The sequence below is a fragment of the Acanthochromis polyacanthus genome, chromosome 12 (genome assembly GCF_021347895.1).
Source record: "Acanthochromis polyacanthus isolate Apoly-LR-REF ecotype Palm Island chromosome 12, KAUST_Apoly_ChrSc, whole genome shotgun sequence".
NCBI classification, from domain to species: Eukaryota; Metazoa; Chordata; class Actinopteri; family Pomacentridae; genus Acanthochromis; species Acanthochromis polyacanthus.
In genome coordinates this window covers 21927521-21945414 of record NC_067124.1, presented here as the reverse complement: position 1 = coordinate 21945414, position 17894 = coordinate 21927521, and the positions used below count along the sequence as shown (strand labels likewise).

At 40.9% G+C, this 17894-nt stretch overlaps 1 protein-coding gene across 2 annotated transcripts in view; it reads left to right on the top strand.

The window, feature by feature from the left end:
- The first annotated feature begins 344 nt into the window (after window positions 1-344).
- The window catches only part of slc9a1a (solute carrier family 9 member A1a), a 30301-nt gene continuing 12751 nt past the window's right edge, over window positions 345-17894 (top strand). For both annotated transcript variants that reach the window (XM_022197957.2, XM_022197158.2), the window contains exons 1-5: window positions 345-1507; window positions 10567-11039; window positions 12302-12552; window positions 14842-15059; window positions 16067-16269. In XM_022197957.2, coding sequence (XP_022053649.2) covers window positions 1216-1507; window positions 10567-11039; window positions 12302-12552; window positions 14842-15059; window positions 16067-16269 — 1437 coding nt within the window. In that variant the 5' untranslated portion in view covers window positions 345-1215. The remainder of the gene's footprint in view (window positions 1508-10566; window positions 11040-12301; window positions 12553-14841; window positions 15060-16066; window positions 16270-17894) is intronic.

Genomic DNA, 17894 nt, shown 5'->3' with positions numbered 1-17894 from the left:
CAGTATTCAGGTACTGAATGAGTTAGTGTTCTTGAGAATAATTTAGATTACGGCAGGCCCACTATGGTTATATCTATGTGATCAGAGAATCAAAGATCCATCTGGAGAATGAATGAATTTCTGGACTATGGCCTGTAGTTAACTCCAACCTCTCTGAAGCAGCAATATGAGACCACAACAGTATTGAATTACTGTCATTCATTAACACTGAATCAACACACCACATTTAGCAGCAGATTTGTGGAGAAGAATGATGAGGATGATATTTTTTTCTTCCACCCATGAGACACCTTAAGCCTCCATTCCTATAGGTGTCACTACAGTCGGACAACCCCCCTCCTTTTCCACTCCACTCCTCCTCCTCCTCCCATCCACGAAACCTCCGCGAAAGGGTGTGCGTTTTGAAGGTTGCACGAAGCTATAACAACACTGCAGACGAGACGAGTCGCCACTTGGCTCTGACAGCCCGCAACAAGCCCCTGAAGCCTGGGCGGTGGCAGCACCCCAAGTCCTCCTTCATCCTCCCTCTGTGTGAGCTCAGCCTCACCCCCCTCGCACTCGACCAAGGTCTCGTCCTCCTGGGCACACGGTGGAGATGCCGCATCCACGGACGTTAATATCAGAAAGTTGAAAATTACACAGGGCACACGGCAAAATGCAAAGTGGCAGCTCCGTGGCTTCTCTTCAAGGTCAGTATCTGAGCGCCGCCGCCTCACGGACGAGTTTCTCGGGGAGTCGGAGGGGAAGAAGAGCCGCGGAGGGGATGCCGCTGTGTGTCGCTTCGCCTCCAGCATCAACAACGACATCTTTCACGGACGAGGACGTTGATAGGCACTGACAGAGAAACTTGTGAAAGAACAGCCAGGTTGCGCTTTTTACAGCTCTAGTATCTACACTGTTCTGAAGGAAAATAAAGAAAAAGAAAGTCTCCAGCATCTTGGCGTTTCCTGCTTTCTGCCACCAACGGCCCTGCGTCGGTGTGACTGTTTACCTGGCTACGGGGAACAGCGTCGGAGCCAAGCTAGCTAACTTCAGCAGAGTGACCGTTGGGTTCGGGTTAAGCTAGCCGAACCGACCGGTGAAGTCGCTCAGAGTTGGTTAACTCACGTAACGTTGCAAAGTTGTAAGCAACTATACTTCCTTGTACTTGCTCTGTTTCAAAACGAACTTGTGCCAACCTATTTCTTTTTCAAATCACACCGCCTTTTCTACAACATGCCTTTGAGGACGGGGTCACACAGCCCAGCCGGCTTCGGGAAAAGTTTACCGGAGCGGGGGCTGCTCCTATTGATGGTTCTGGTGTTTCTGGAGGGCTCCGTACTGCCTCTAGGAGCTGCCAGCTCTCCAGATATTAGCCACCAGGCAAATTTGGACGACCACAAAGCGGCACACGAAGGACATAACTCCACTAAGAAGCCTTTTCCTGTGCTGGCACTCGAGTACGACCGCGTACAGATCCCATTTGAAATTTCATTATGGGTGCTCCTTGCATCGCTAATGAAATTAGGTGAGTATCATGTGGATGTTACGTATGTTGTGTTAAAGCTGCCTGTAGCCTTTTCAGGAAATGCTTGTTGAGCAAGTTGTTTCAGGAAAGTTAGTACAGATGCACGATTGCCTTATCTCAAAACAAATACATGCAGAGTCTGATTTGTCAGACTTCTCCTGGAATCAGATTTACCAGAGAACACAGGGTTAAACTACAGTTTACCAGATAAACAGATAACACCAGCAGGATGGATAAATCAATTGGCACCTTGCTTGTATTCAGCACACCAATTAAAGATTGCTTTGGCATGCTGACATAACAAGTTTGACCAGAAAAGCACAGTTCAGTCAGCGACAGGGTGAATCTGTATTGCTGGTCAGCCAGATTACTCATCAGGTCTGTCAATTTCACGTGGAGAGGATCTTTTAGAGCTCTATTTACTCCCTGCTTCAGTGATGACTAAGCAGCTTAATGCAGCAGTGTGCATGTTGGAAAGCAACTGCTTGGCAAGTTTTCAACACAGGGGCGACCTGCTGCTGTACTGTTGTGAGGCAAAGCTGTACAACGTTGTCACGAAGGATGTTTTAAAAGCAGCAAGCTAATGTGAGGCGATCCAGTCCAAGATCTTGTGTCCCCAACAGTAATGCACACAGAAAGACTTCTGTTCAGCTCTATACTTTCTTCTGTTGCTTGTTTCCTTACCCTTTTTTGCTCCTCCCCTCTCCTTCTTTATTTTATATAGTATCCTGTCTTTTCCCTTATTCATCAATTCCTTGTCATCCTGTGCTTTCCACAGAACACTGCATTGACCCCAGCTATCTTTATCTAAAAGCCAACAGCTTGTCACTTGCCTGTGACATCAGGGACCTGAATGAGCTGCAGCATGTAGCCAGGGCAGATATTGCCTCATGGTCTGGGCGGGAAGCCCAGTGTCTCAGGGGAGAGGACAACCAGAGAGGGACCACCTGGCTCGGGTGGCTTAATTGTCGGACGCAGCTCAAGGACATTGAGTGAAAAGGGAGAGAGAGTGAGTTGAAGGAATGATGAAAGTATAGGAGGCAGAAGGGAGGCAGAGAGAAATGAGAGTGGTAGACAGCAACAGCAGACAGTGGTGACCTTAAGCCTCCGATTATCCCAGGACTGCTGAAAATGGGCTGCGGGTAATTCAATGTGGCTGCTACACCGCTCTGCCTTGGTCATGTCTCTGATTCATGTACATCGACTTTATTTCTAACAAGCCTAACTAAAAGCATATCCACAGTCCATCCATCCCTTAAGCAGCCCTGCCTGAGCATGGTGCTCCTCTCCCCTTATTTTTCACACAAGTGCTTTTCTTGAATTGATTACACCCAGAGCAGAAGCTTTTCGTATATATCAATACCAGAGGATGTCATTTCACTATGATCCTACTCTAGTGATTTTTATAGGATTAAAGTCTTCATATTTATGAGACGTTCTCAGTTTTGGCTCTAATTGCGCTACAGATGAGGTATTACGCTAAAACAATAACAAGTCTTTATCATTATATGACTAAACAACACCACTTGGCTGGAAGTGCACTTTGTAGATCTCATTTGTTGACTTTACCTGTGTCTTAGAAGGAAGCATGTGCTTGAAAATATGTGTTTAGTTGTAATTAGGAAGAGAAAATGCTAACAAATTGCAACTGAAATGACCTTGCATTCATTTTGTGAATGTAATATGTAACCTATCGTAGCAAGGCACTATAAAAACAATACTTCACCTGCAGACTGTAGCAGGATGTAATCCTTATAGTAGTTCATAGCTTCATTAAACCTCTACCAGGAAGTGACCTTCAGGATCTACTTTTGGTGAGATTAGGTCTGATAACATTCACTAGAAACACACGAGTAGGACACACCGCATGATAATTACCAGTGAAGCCGCTTGATTCCTGCGTTTCCCTCCTTCAGGCAAAAGTCCTTGTAACATGTCTGACAAGTTCACTTAGTCTCACCTTCCATCTATAATTCACAACTTCGCAAACAATTTGAAGAGAAGGTGTGCTTTACTCAAGTGTGACACTCCGTGAAGGCCACACACAATTACATGCACAGTTGCTGTTATCTGAGTATAGTTTTTGCTGTAGTAGGAGTCGGGCTGCAACCTGAGCCTCATCACTTCTGTGTAGGAGTCAAGAAAAGGGAGTGAGCATCAGCTAAATAGAGGAAACTGACTTGAAGAATGTCTTGTTTTAGTTTTGTTAAAACTGTGGTTCTGTGACATGGACCTGCTTAACAATAATAGCTTTTGATTGCTTTCATAAAACAATACAACAGTATCATCACAGATATTGTAGCATATTTTATACACAGTGATTGTTAAGCCATGAATATAAACAACTGGATTTTTATTGTGAGTCAGAATTGCCAATAAAATGCCAAGGGAAAGTTTGGTGCATCAACAGAACTGTTGAACTGGTCTAATCACATTTAGATAGCAGAGATCCAGGGAAATACGGAAGACAGTACTCATCTGTTCCTGAATCCAGGGTATTCATGGAGGGGCTAGAGGTTAGGGAGTGCAGAGTTTTGAAAACATACATTGATAAATTTGTCTGTTGTCATTGTTGTGCCACGAGAACTAGCACATATCCCGCGACAATGCCTGCAATGTGTGCTTCAGCAGTCACAAAATGTTTGTGTTCAACATTGTTTTTGCCTGGCTTTATCTACATACAGACAAGCCCTCCTTTAACTTTGTAAGAGATATTTTAACAGCTTGCATTTTACCTACCCTTTTGCTTCCATATTTCTGTTTCTTACAACTGAGGTAGAGCAAAGTTTTGGGTCATTTGGTAAATTTTTTAGGATCAAATCTGGTTCTCTCAGTAGCAACAAATTTAATATATTGCACTGAGGTTGAAATTTCTAAAAGCATTGTGTCTTGATTGCAACTATTTCTGTAATTCTAAGATTGTTTAAGTTAATTTGTTTCCTGCATAAATGGTTCCCCAAGAGACCTGCCCATACCTTAAAAGCTTTATCTACAGTAAACAGTTGATGATAACTGTTGGTGGTGCTGATAATGAGAGACGTTATCTGTGTTTCTGGATTTATGCATGTATTCATGCTAGAACAATAGCTGTGCCTTGTCCTACTTCTGAAGGTACTGTATTTTTATTTTTTTAAGACCAGAATCAAACAAGAATTGGCATATAGTGAATTTACAGTGAAAGAGCGTCTGGTCATTCTTCGGCAAGATGTGGTTCTTGATGAATAAGTTTAATTCATGTATTTGTTGTGAAGGATTTGGCAAGCCCTTAAGAAATGTGACCTTAATATTGTCCTTATCTATATTGCCTGTGTGGGAAATATTATCAGTACATCGTTAGCCACCACACCCTTGGCAATGCTTGACTCAAATTGTCGTCCGCTTATCTTTATCCTGTTATTTAAGTTAAGACTTGACCCAGAATATTTGAAGTCTTCTTAACAGAAAGAAACATTCATATGCTTCTAACCTTAAGGATAATTGTTTTTGCCTTACTTTTAGGAAGATTACCTTACATCAAGTCGATGTCAAAGACACTCATGCAAACAGCCTTTAAAAACAGTGACTAATATTGATTGGTTTGTCACTCTGGTAGCACAGTTGTCAGTCTTCTATAGTGAAATCTTCAGCCATTTGTTTGGCATCTCCCCATTTAATACATCACGAGGGATTACGAGTATAATATTGCTTCAACGCCATTTGATGCTGTCACTGGATTGTACTCCACTCAGTAGTTACAGGAGAATATATCTTTGTGGATTACAGTAAGGATCAAACAGATGTGTTGGCATGTTAACACCCCAGCCATTGCCATAGCTCAGGAATCAAGCATTATCCAGCAGTGGTTTTGTGATATGACTCCAGGGATCATAGTGAATTATACCAGCACAAGACCACTTTGAATAATTTAAGCCGATACTGGTCTTGCACAAGCAACTGGAGGAGCACAATGGTCTGCATCAAACAATCAAACAGTGACTCACTCCAGCTTATCTTTTACAAAGCACTGTTGTCAGGAACAAGGCCTACATCACTCTAAAATAAATGTGCTCCTTGAACTTTTTGTGAACACCAAAGTCTTGGAAACCCAGCCGGCCAGTTTAACATCACGATTTCAAGGAGAGAAAATCAAATTAATGGATCATCAGCCACCACCTTTAACAAAGAGACTGTTTAAATGTTTTCTCTGCTTTGTGCTTGCTTAATCTAGCTGATTTGGTTGCCAGTGGTTCACAATTAATCACCTGGCAACAGGGCACAGGTCTTGGCTTTGGAAATGATAATGTGTAGCAAGTCCCAGGCTGTGCTGACTCTGGGTACACATGCACAAGTGAAAGAGCTGTTACGTTTTGCTGATTTTCAATAACCTTGCTGCATAAAGGCTCTCAGGAGGGACTGGGACAAGGACACAGCAGCTACTTTCATTCAGACAAGACAAACTGCCCGATCTTCTAGTTTTAGAATGCAGCATAAAAGTCTTTACATCAGTTAAATACTTTACACTTTTTCATTCATTGTTCACAAGAGAGCACTTAAGATGTATCTCTTTTATTGGCATGTCTTGACAATGCTGCAGTTGTGTGTCATGAGTAGTTCTTTGAAGTTTGCTTCCCTCCTTTTCACTATCTTATCTCCTGTGATAAGGCTCTTCACTCGATGAGCGCTGAATGTCATAAATGGAGTCATACAAGACAGCTTTAGGAATGTGCCAACCATCACCACTTAGCCTTGGTTGGATACTTCAGGCTTCCTCCAATGAGTATTTTGCCCAAAGTCCAGGATGTATCGAGAGTTTTTACATGTAGAAGGGTCGGTATTGATGCTGTCTTTTTGTCCACTTTTAGTTATTTAGCACATGCAACTGTTTTCTTGCCCCTCTTGGTCATCCATGAATGATAATGGGTCATTCCGAGTTTCCTTCTTGGATCCAGAATTGAGAGTGCCGAGGCTTGAGGCACCAGCAGTAAAGCATTTATACAATCCAGTCTTGACCTGTTTGCCTTTTCCTCGAGGACTGCACTGCCCAACATTTTATCACAGGTTTCGTGTAATGACTTTGCAAAGCTTAGAAGTTGAAATGATTTAGAAGTGTTTTGCTGAGGTTTTATCTTTCCTTGAGAAATAGCCCACATTCATGTGTATTACTGAATTTAACATCTGCTCAGAGACACACAAAATTGACATTTGTCCCATTAATTGTTTTCAATAACATTTTCATTAACTGCCTCTTAATAAGGTTAGATCTCGTGCTGTGACCTATTTAAGATTCCGATCACATTCTGTGTAAATGAGAGGCATTGGTATGATATAGAAAGAAAGTAAGTGATAATATGGAATTAATCCCTGAACCCAGCTCTGCATTTAACTCTAACCCTAAGAGAACTTCACCTAATTTGTTGACATTCTGATTCATATGTCTTTTAGCTTTATTTATCATCTGTTATTTATTCTTTTCATTATCTAAATGGAAGTTCACCATGGCTTATTCATGGGTTATGATTCAGGGAGTCAGAGCTGTGAACCCAAAGCACCCTGACTCAGGTTCATTATTTAATGTCATGCAGAAAAACACTTTAAACAAGGGATCATGGGACTGCTGCCCTCTAATAATACCCCTGCTTGGTTTCCCATGCTACCCATCTGCATTGATTCATACTTTTTTCTTCTTAGAAAAAATTTGAAAAAGTGCATGTGACCAGATTTCCCTTTAGACAAACTGCTCTACAGCCTGGTAGAATTGTCCAGTGGAAAGCACCAGAAGCCACTTGTAGGTGTGTCGACATTATTGACTTTTTGAAATCTTGTCCAACTCGAAGTTCTCCCTGTGGGTATTGCAAAAAATAAGCACGTTATTTAAATTAGTTTTGTGGTCTCTGTAATTTTCCATAGAAATGCTGTAGGCTGTTATAATTTGATTAATACGATAAACTACACAGTAAGGCTTAGATAGTATTGTAAGTTTCTGTCTTGTACTTTATTTCAGTACTAGTGGGCGAAACAGAGGATGTTTATTTTTCCTGAGTATACAAGTGAAGTCATAGATATGCAAATGGATTCCTCAGAAAAGTAGAGCACAAGTCCCTCAAGGTCTGCTAAAATATTTTTTAGCAGATTGAGATTCTGTCATTCTTATAACACCTTGTTGCCATCTTTTACCTTATCATAGGTTGAACAAACCTGCTTTCTAATAAAGAAAATGCTAGATTTTGTAGCATATAAATTCTGCATTCTTTTGGAATAGCAAACAGATATGAATTTCCATAGTTCCTATCAGAATTTTTATGTCAAACACTATCATGGGCATAGTTTCTAAGGAAGACCTTTCACTGTAGTCTAGTCTGTACAGCCGAGAACCATTTAGCTGGCAGTTTTTCAAGCAACAGTGGTCTCTGTAGTGTTGATAACTCTAACACATTTAGACATGGCTTTCTAATTAAATAACAATGTCTGTGGGATTTGTGATGTTGTGACCATTGAGGTGCTAATTTATGGTGCTAATTTACCTTTCATTTGGAAGCCTCCAGTGACCAGATTGATGCGGTCTTCTGAAGGGATTTTGTCCTTTCAATAGTCTCAGAGATAGCTACAGAATGTACATCCTGCTCACCAGACTTGTTGTAAAGGGAAGTCACATAAGAGATTTGTTTATTGTCATCAAGCACTTATGACAGAATATCTTTGTTAACCCACCTGACTGCTGAGCCTCTTGGGAGTAGAGGGTGGAGCTTGTTTTCTAATGAAGTTCTTTGAAAGAAGGGGAGCACTTGGGCTCTGACATCTCATTTTGGGGAAGTAAGGTCCCTGTAGACCAATGAAAGAAAAAAAGCCTCTCTTTGTGTCTTTATTCAGAGCCCCAAACCTCCAGCTGCATGCAGCTGTGTAACCCACAAACATGCACTTGTTAAACTTGTGTTCCGAAATACTAACAGTGTTGTCTTCGAGTTACCAAAGCTTTAAACGCCACCACCACAGATGTTTGTATGCCTGAATAGAATTTCTGGTGCAGGACTTTTACACACTGTGAATACAAATAAATCCATGTAATGTAAATGATCTGTTTGCTTGCATTGGTAAGCTCATGTACAGGCAGAATGTGTGCAAGGCCAGAAAATTGCATAACAAAGTGGGATGTGCTAATGAGTGAGCATTAATTAGCTGCTCCACTGTCCACATTGTGTAAATGTAAGCAAATCTGAGCAGGCCTGAGCTGTTTAATTGTCCGTCCCTCCCCTCGTTTCTCAGGAAGGAGAACACGCCCTGCAGTTACTGTACCAGATGGAGCTGTTGTCACTGCACCATTCGTTCTTGTCCCAAAGCTCTTGAATCTTGTAGCTTAGGTGCATATTGATAGTTTAACATGTGGATTTGTTTGTGTAAGAATATTACAGCACCATAGGTTAAAATTCACTGTGTATATACACATTGCCATTTGAATCTAAAATTATAGGCTTGGGCGAACCACATGCTTCCATAAAACAGCTATAAGTTATGGTGGACATGAAAAACAACTTGTTGACATGAGTCAGTCAACACATCTTATTTGGTCCCTTATATAGACAAACACAGCAAAGTATAGTTCATATTGTGTCATCCAGATGATTGCAGAATCTTTTTGGGGTGTGAAATATGAAGGTGTCATTTTCCATGTGGGAGCATCTATCATCAGGGATTGTGATTGCACAAAACGCCATGAACTTGCAAAATGTGTCAAATTCAGTGTTATTCAAATGGCATTGTTTTCTGTGATGCCACTTACTGTTCCCCTGGTCACGCTGATTATATCTATTCAATGATACGCGATGCCATATTATCAACCCTCACAAGATTGTTTCGCCAGCATGTGAGCATGTACCCTTGGTTCATATTTCTGTGCATGTCTTGTGTGCCAGTGTTAATCCACCATGTTGTCATTTGGCAAAGCACCACCTACAAAGTGGCATGTCGTGTGCTGCAGTAGGGTAGTGTAAATATAGCTGGGAAAACACTTCACACTATGAGATGCAGGCTGCTGTCCTTTTGAAGTCTTCATCTCCCTCTTGTTTACTATTTTTCAGAGGCTGCAGTTGTCCTGTCACCTCACTGTGCGTGCATAGTCTGTATTTAGGATTTTGTGTGAAACTCAGTTACTATGCTTGAGCTAGCTGTTAGTCAAAAAGACATGCTTTTACAGTAAAACATGGTCACTGGTCAGGCAGTTGTCAAATCTGCCTGCTCATAAAGGCATCAGCATAAACAGTTGTTGACAGTGTACTACAGAACTGTGCTGTCAACAATGCAGCCTCAAGCAATGGCAGATGAGTTATCGCAGTTATGTGAAACTCCTGGAAGATTGGATTCGCCCATAAGCAAGATGAAAGTTGAAAGATTCTTTTTTTTCACTTCACTGCTACCACTTTCTTATTTTCTCATCTCCTGAACGGAAGGTCGTGATAAATGTGTTTAAATTGTAACCTGGTCTTGCTGCTCTGTCATTTGAGATCTGTTGGCAATGATGCTTTGCATATTATTTTAATTTTTTTCCCTTCACGAATTCACAAGGTCATGGTGTTGGCATCAGCAACTACACTGCCAACTGTACACTTTTCATAATCTAAATCCAACTTTCAGCTTCAAGATAAGAGAATATCAGCAGTAGTTGAAAAAAGCAAATGAGTACAAGCAAGCTCTAACATGTCTGGACAGCCTATGCAAAAATCAGACGTGTTTCTCTTTCAATTTCCTGCAAACCTTATCAGTGTAGAAAACAGACTTTTATACTGCAATTTACATGCTGTGTTGGTGCAGTAGCCATTCTGTTTTCCTGGAAGCTCTGCGTTTTCAAGTAGCTGCAATGTCTAAAGCACAAGTTAGAATTAGTTGTCTGAGGAGTTGCATGCTACAGGTGTAGAATGTCACAGGGGATTGCTATTGTAATTTGTTATTTTGATTTTAATGCGTAGATATGGTGCTGAAGCACAGGCACCAATCAGGCAGACACACTGACACAATTAATTTAATTCCCTCCCTCTGTCTTGTTTCGCTACATGTCATTGCGACTTGTCTTGTTTTCATTCATTCTCCAGGGTTCCATCTGATTCCTCGCCTGTCCAGCATCGTGCCAGAGAGCTGCCTGTTGATTGTGGTGGGCCTGCTGGTGGGAGGCCTCATCAAACTAGCTGGAGAGGAGGTCCCGCCAGTGCTGGACTCTAGATTGTTCTTCCTCTGCCTGCTGCCCCCCATCATCCTGGATGCTGGCTACTTCCTGCCCATCCGCCCATTCATGGAGAACCTGGGCACAATCCTGATGTTTGCTGTTGTGGGGACTTTGTGGAACGCCTTTTTCATCGGGGGCGTGCTGTATGGCGTTACTCAGATTCAGCCAGCCAACCCATCAAGCCTCAACCAAATAGAACTTTTGCCTTGCTTGCTGTTCGGCTCCATCATCTCTGCTGTGGATCCCGTTGCTGTGCTTGCTGTGTTTGAGGAGATCCACATCAATGAGCTGCTGCACATCCTGGTGTTTGGCGAATCGCTGCTCAATGATGCTGTAACTGTGGTGAGTTACCGGAACTGAAAGAAGACGCAATGTAGTGAAGTAGAGACTTTCATGTTGCCATTTTCTTATGAAAAAATGCTTTCATTGTTTCATTGGCTTGCTAGAAAAGTCAGCCTGGTAGATAAAAGGCAGACATATGATACCATATCATACCGTGTTATTGTATGAGCTCTTCCCCAAACAGAGCATCATCAAGAAACAATTAAAAGTTGTATATTACTCGTCCACCCAGAATCCTTTCCCTGGCACTAATTAAAATTGTGGTGTTTCACATAGCAGTCTGTGGTAAAGCTTAAAGCTGAGTGTTCATCATGAGATCAGATTGTGGAATTAAATTTTGTTCCATAATGTGCTGTCTAGCCTCTCAGCACACAATCATTCTCAGCTGACAGCATACCAGCTGTTAGCTGGCCTTTTCCAATGCAGCACCATTTACAGTGTCAAGTTACTGACAGTGCTTGTGTTGTTCAGAGGCCCCAACTTTCGTTTTAAGGACTTGGGTTTTGTGATCAGCTAGCACAACACTTGTATTTGTGAACATTGTGCTAAATATTTCCATATAGCCTCCTCAGTATATCCCCTCTATACTCTTCCTGCTCATTCTCCAGGGCCATCGTCGACAGGTCATATGTTCAGCTACTAGTCTGGCACCACTCCACATTTATAAAGGTTGGATGATGCTATCCCACCATTGGCAAAGAGGAAGCTCATGATCCAAGAAGAGCTTGGAAATTATTTTGTAGATTGACCTACTTGGGATTACTGGAGTTGGTAAACACCATTTGGGATACTTTGCAAGTGCTTGGTGCACAACTTAAAGTCTCTTTTTGCCAATTTGACACAAATAAATAAAAAAGCAGTACAGAAGACTTACACATCGTGCTATATGTTGTGTTTGATGTTGCAAATACAAAATGTGAACTGTATCTGTTCAGAATTCTTGATGATGTGAGCTTTGGTTATGGATATGTGATCTGCTATGGCATTCACTCTGTTTCTTTGCACAATGTGAAACTATTCCATAGGCCAGATCTACTTTTAGTAGCCTTCATATGAACTCTCTTGAATGCAGTCAGTCAATATAGATGCACAGTGTATATGTTATGCACTAGCATTTTCCTTATACATTTTTAGAAGTTGTCGTAAACACTTTGCCGTATATCATAATCAGCATCCTTCTTTTTATATTCTGATGTGATCTGGTCATGTTGATTAACCCGCGCTTTTTTATCTCCCCTTTCTACTATTCCTCCCTGTTGTAGGTGCTGTACCACCTTTTTGAGGAGTATGCAGGTGTTGGCACAGTGACATTGTTGGACGGCATCTTGGGAGTCATCTCCTTCCTTGTAGTTGCTCTGGGTGGTGTTCTAGTAGGAGCTATCTATGGAATCCTGGCTGCCTTCACCTCGCGCTTCACTTCCCATACGCGTGTCATCGAGCCACTGTTTGTCTTTGTGTACAGCTACATGGCCTACTTGTCAGCTGAAATATTCCACCTCTCCGGCATCATGGCGTAAGTTTGCAGATTGTTCTGTAGACAGTCAAATAGAGAGAGGGAGAGAGAGAGAGAGAGAGAGAGAGAGACCAGTGGAGTTACACATTTTCAGAATCTTCTGTGGATACAGTAGAGAACAAACTGAGTTCTCTTTCGTGCAAAATCACTAAATGTTGAACAAGTAAAAATTGTATCATACAAAAATAGCCTTATTGTTGAATAGATTTATATGGTATTTCATTGTAGGGATAGTTGAAAAGATGTTAAATAGACTACACTGAATTTATGATTACCAAAGTACAACCTCAGCCTAACTTAAGTAGGTAATCTGAGACCACTGCAACAAAAATGATTATACATGCAATCTCCAGTTGATGCGACTTCCATGTTCAGAGTTTTAAAATAAGCTGTGAACACTTAAACTTTCTCAATTTTTTTCTGTTCAGATGGTAATGAATTGCCTGAATAAGTAAGAAACCAGATAGTGAGACTTTATAAAGATGGGAGATTGAACAAGAACATTAGACTACAGAAACACAGCTGAAACAGTTTCCTCAGTGGTACAGAGGAGGTACAGAAGGACCCATACTAGCAATAACAGAGGGGCCTAGTGGCTATGCTGTCATGGAAACTGGTGTTACAGTGACTATCCAAACAGCGTGAAGGACATTAGATGGGGTTAGCCTCTATGGCTGTCCAAGAAGAAAATCATGGCTCACAAAACTACAAGATTGTTTGCCAGAGAACATGAGAATAATTCTTCTTGGGCTTTGGCTATAAAAAATAAGTAGGATTGGAAAACATTTAGATATATTGACCAGAAATGTAATCACCTTTGCCTTGTGTTTCCATATTTTTATTCAACTCAAAGGTTGTTGTATACTTCCCCTTCATGTCATGACACTAGAACATTGGCAGCAGATTATTTGGGCGCTGTGGGTAGCTGTGATACGTGACTAAGTAATGTGCATGATTTCCATTTGCATTTTATCTGTAAGTGGCTTTAATGTGATGCATTCACTGTGTAATTGTCTGTTTAATCTACAAGCAATGAGTCATTGTTTCCTGTTTTTACCAATTTTTAGAAAAAAACAGCCTCAGTGTGCTTTCCCAGTTCCCAAATATCTTTTGTGTACTGTGTTTTAGGTACATACTGTTTGCATTCAGTAGGCGTCTTAACTCTCATTAGAACAATGAGGCCACGTAGTTTTAGTACAGTTAGCTCTAGAAATAAAACACATCAGACTAGAGGGTGCCTGAGTTGAGCCCCTGAGCTACAGTGTGTTGGTTCAGCATTTAACAGTTGAAGATCTACTGCATCATGTCTGCTCTCTGGTATCTGTGAAACACTCCAGAGCTTTTTGTCCTCTCTGTAATGTAAAGTTTTGACATATGGCTCTTTCCTCAGAGATTTACATCATGTTCTGTATGTGACCTTGCCACTGGAGGGAAACTCTTATTTCAGCTCTGACAGACTACGCTCCGTATAACCAGTGGTATAATGAATTAATCTGATCTAACGCCACCTACACCAAGCCCGGATTTATTGGCATCTCAAAATTCTCTGAGGTGCCATTTCATCAGCTTCTCCAGTGCGAAGCATTCCATTTTGTGTTTAAGGATTTAGCTGCTATTGATGTTGCTGACAGAAGGGGCTGATATACAGAGTCTTTCCCCCTTGTGTCAGGGCCAGTGGCTGTGTAGCTTCAAGGACAATCCCCTGTGAAGCCTCTGGCTGTCTCATTGCACCTCGCATCAAAATCTGGATTTGGCTTTTCCCTATCAATTGCTCACAAACGTGGATTGAATCGGCTTACTGGTGTAAATTCTTTTCATCATTTCTCTAATGTCTTGAAAGCCAGACCAATATTGACATGGAGGAGGAATGCCGGTGAATGTTGAGCAGCTGCTGTGGTTTATGGGACACAGATGATGGTTGTTGTTGGCCTCCACATTTTTGACAGACAAACATTGCATGACTCTAGCATGGAACAGAGAAGTGGTCACCAGACAGGGAGGAACTCAAGCTCGGTATCCGGATCTCTGCTTTAGTGAAAAACTATGATGTCACTGCTGCCGACTACACAACTCAAACTACCACTTTGTCTATACTGCATTTTCCCTTAGAAATTTAAAGATTTGTGTTAATTGGCTTAATTTTACTAATGTGTTCAACGGTGTTTTGATTTGGATTTCCAAGGAGCAAGTTTAGAAACAAGCAAACTGTTAAAATGTTTTGTACGTCCTCTACATTCACTCATGTTCCAACCTTTCAGCTGAGCTGACATTTGCCTCTTTTCTCTCTAGGTTAATAGCATGTGGAGCGGTGATGCGACCCTATGTGGAGGCTAACATATCCCACAAGTCACACACCACCATCAAATACTTTCTGAAAATGTGGAGCAGCGTCAGTGAGACACTAATCTTCATCTTTCTGGGCGTGGCCACAGTGGACGGACCTCATGCCTGGAACTGGACCTTCGTCACTGTCACTGTCATTCTGTGTCTGGTTGCGCGAGTCATAGGTCAGCTCTATAACAGTATTTTCACCACTTCTTCAAATAAATGCAATAGTGCAATGCTGGGAAGTAATGTCATGCAACAAAAGAAGGATGTTTGTTATATTGTGGGTTTATGGACTTAATTCATGGTATGTCTGTGTAATATTTTGACTGACTTTTATAGAAAAATGTTTATATGAGACAGCCATTTCAGGTTTTATTTTGAAGTGCTTTTGGTTTAACTAAGTTGCCATTTCAAGGGCTAAAAATAAATCAGAAAGCTCAAAATTAAAGTTTCTTTGCCTTCAAATGGAAAAACATATAGTAGTACAATATAAAGGGGGAGTATTTTGTACATAAAAAGGTCATAATCTGAATAAGGGAACTGGGAGTAATGACTGGAGTAAATGTTGCCATCATGTTTCATCACATGGCTGATGGTGTGTGAGAGCTGCTGAGGACTTCCTCATTGACTTCGGAATGTCAGGAGTTCCTTTGTTGCTGATTTGTCATACTCGACACTCGTGTTTGTCAGAGAGAAATTGAAAGTGAACAAGTCATGAGGAGTGTTTTGTTGTTTAATTATCGTTTTCATCCTCAGAAGGTAATGATTTGTAGATCAAAATCAGTCAATAATCACACACATCTTGCTTCCATCACGATGGAATATGCTGTGATGGAAAATAATTCCAGGTTCTTTTTTTGGTAGAGACATTTCAAGTGTTTTGCAGGTTTTATGTTTTTTTTTTTTTTTTTAAAGATCAATCAAATATTAGTTGTCTTACTGCCAACTACTATCCTAAGCATGCTTTAGCATAGTACAGTTTTACTAGTGTAGTGTTTTTCTATCTTCCAAGCAGCACTCATTTCACTAGTAATTTATGTTTAAACAACTGAGTAGAAATGAGTTGTCCATGAAAATGCAAAATTGAATGCGACACAAAATGTAAAACTGCTTAACTCGGTCTGTTATGGACTCATTATGTGTCTGACATATGAAGCCAAATTAATTGTCTTGTTTTCCTTCCCAGGTGTGGTTGGTCTGACCTTTGTGATCAACAAGTTCCGCATTGTCAAGCTCACCACCAAGGATCAGTTCATTATAGCCTACGGTGGCCTGCGAGGTGCCATTGCTTTCTCCCTTGGCTTCCTGCTGAACGAGGACCACTTTCCCATGAGAAAGATGTTCCTCACTGCCATCATCACTGTTATCTTCTTCACTGTCTTCGTTCAGGTACGGGTGTCCTATCTAGGTTGTCTTCTTACGTTCTAAACTAACTTCAGTAGGAGAAAACTTGGGGATGTTGAATTCATTAATGCCGCCTGCATTTACGTTGATGCTTATTTAAACTGTGCAAAGAGATTCTTGCAGTTAAACTCTCTTACTATGAGTACACATATGACAGATCAGACATTGTTTCAGTTGTCAGCTCTCCCATGTAGACAATGCATATGGATTTTTTTTGCATGTTATTAGCAAGTATGTTGGTTTGCAAAAGAGCTCCTTTTGGTGTGGTATATTTGCATCTAATACTATTAATTTGAATTTCTGCTGGTATCACTGTTTGAATCCCCATTGGCTAATACAGCTTTATTTGGTTTAGCATAGACTGTGTTTGCAGCCATACAGAGTGTTGACCATCAAATATATGAAATGCAATGCGTTTTCATGGAGATGCTGATTTATTACCCGTCTTAGAAAAAGGCCTATTTGATCTCACATCAGTAGCTCAACCTGAAGTAGTTCGGTTGTCTTTTTTTTTCTCAGCTTGTGCTGGTTTGTGAAAATATAATTTGGTGCTGTCACCTTTAAAGTATAGTTCCAGACAGGCGAGATAATTCATGCATAAAATGTAATAACTATGTAGAAAGAACAAAAGATACGGTTCATGTAAATTTCTGCTAAATCTTCTCACTGAGTAAACCTTAAGATAATGTACAAAAATGGTGCATCAAGGAAAGATAAGGACATGCATTTTGCTCATTTTAAGCACTGTGCACATTGTCAGATAAACCAGTCCCCAGGTGGAGATGGAAGAAAATTCTTGAATGTGAATTGAACCCAGAAAGGCAGCAGCTAAAATAAAACCCTGAAAAACATGTTGTCTCTCCTCAGAGGCTAGATTAGAAACATATTTTATTCATAGTGCTGGATTCAGCGCTGCACTCTGATGCTGTGACTGATGCAGTCCAGAAGGTAGAAGACTCTTTTACCTGCAATGTGGAGTTAAAAATATCAGCCTGTGTGAGTAAGAGTGGGACTGAGTGTGCGCTGTTATGTGTGAGAGTCTGCATGATATGAAGGGAAAACCTCCACGATATGTTAGCAGTTTTCAAAGTGAGTGAGACTTGATTGATAAGAGATTCATAGCGTTTCTTTGCATACAGGCTGTATAATGGTATAGGGTATTATTAAAGAACAGGACTCTCTTGTGCCAGCTTATGCTGTTACAGTTAGTCAGATTGCAGGCCCAGTCTTCTTGTGATCTAGAATGATACACTCATGCTTTTATGTGTATACAGCAGCAAGCACACACATGCACACACACCACTCCACCCAAAATGCTGTTTTTGCAAGTGCTCTTGGTTATGATCTGAAATTGACCTTACAGAAGGCAGATGTTAGAATCTGTATTTCTGGATCCACTCTTGTTTAATGTTGCATTTTTCTCTGTCATGTTGATGTCTTACTAATCCCACTATATATATAATTACACCTAACAATAATTCCAGAATAGCAAAAAATAAGGAGGAGAATGAAACTGATTTTTGCTTTTATGTATTTTTTCCTGATTTGTTTGCTTATGAACATGACAGGTTTGAGAAATATAGCAACTCTTTGCTAAATAATGATATACA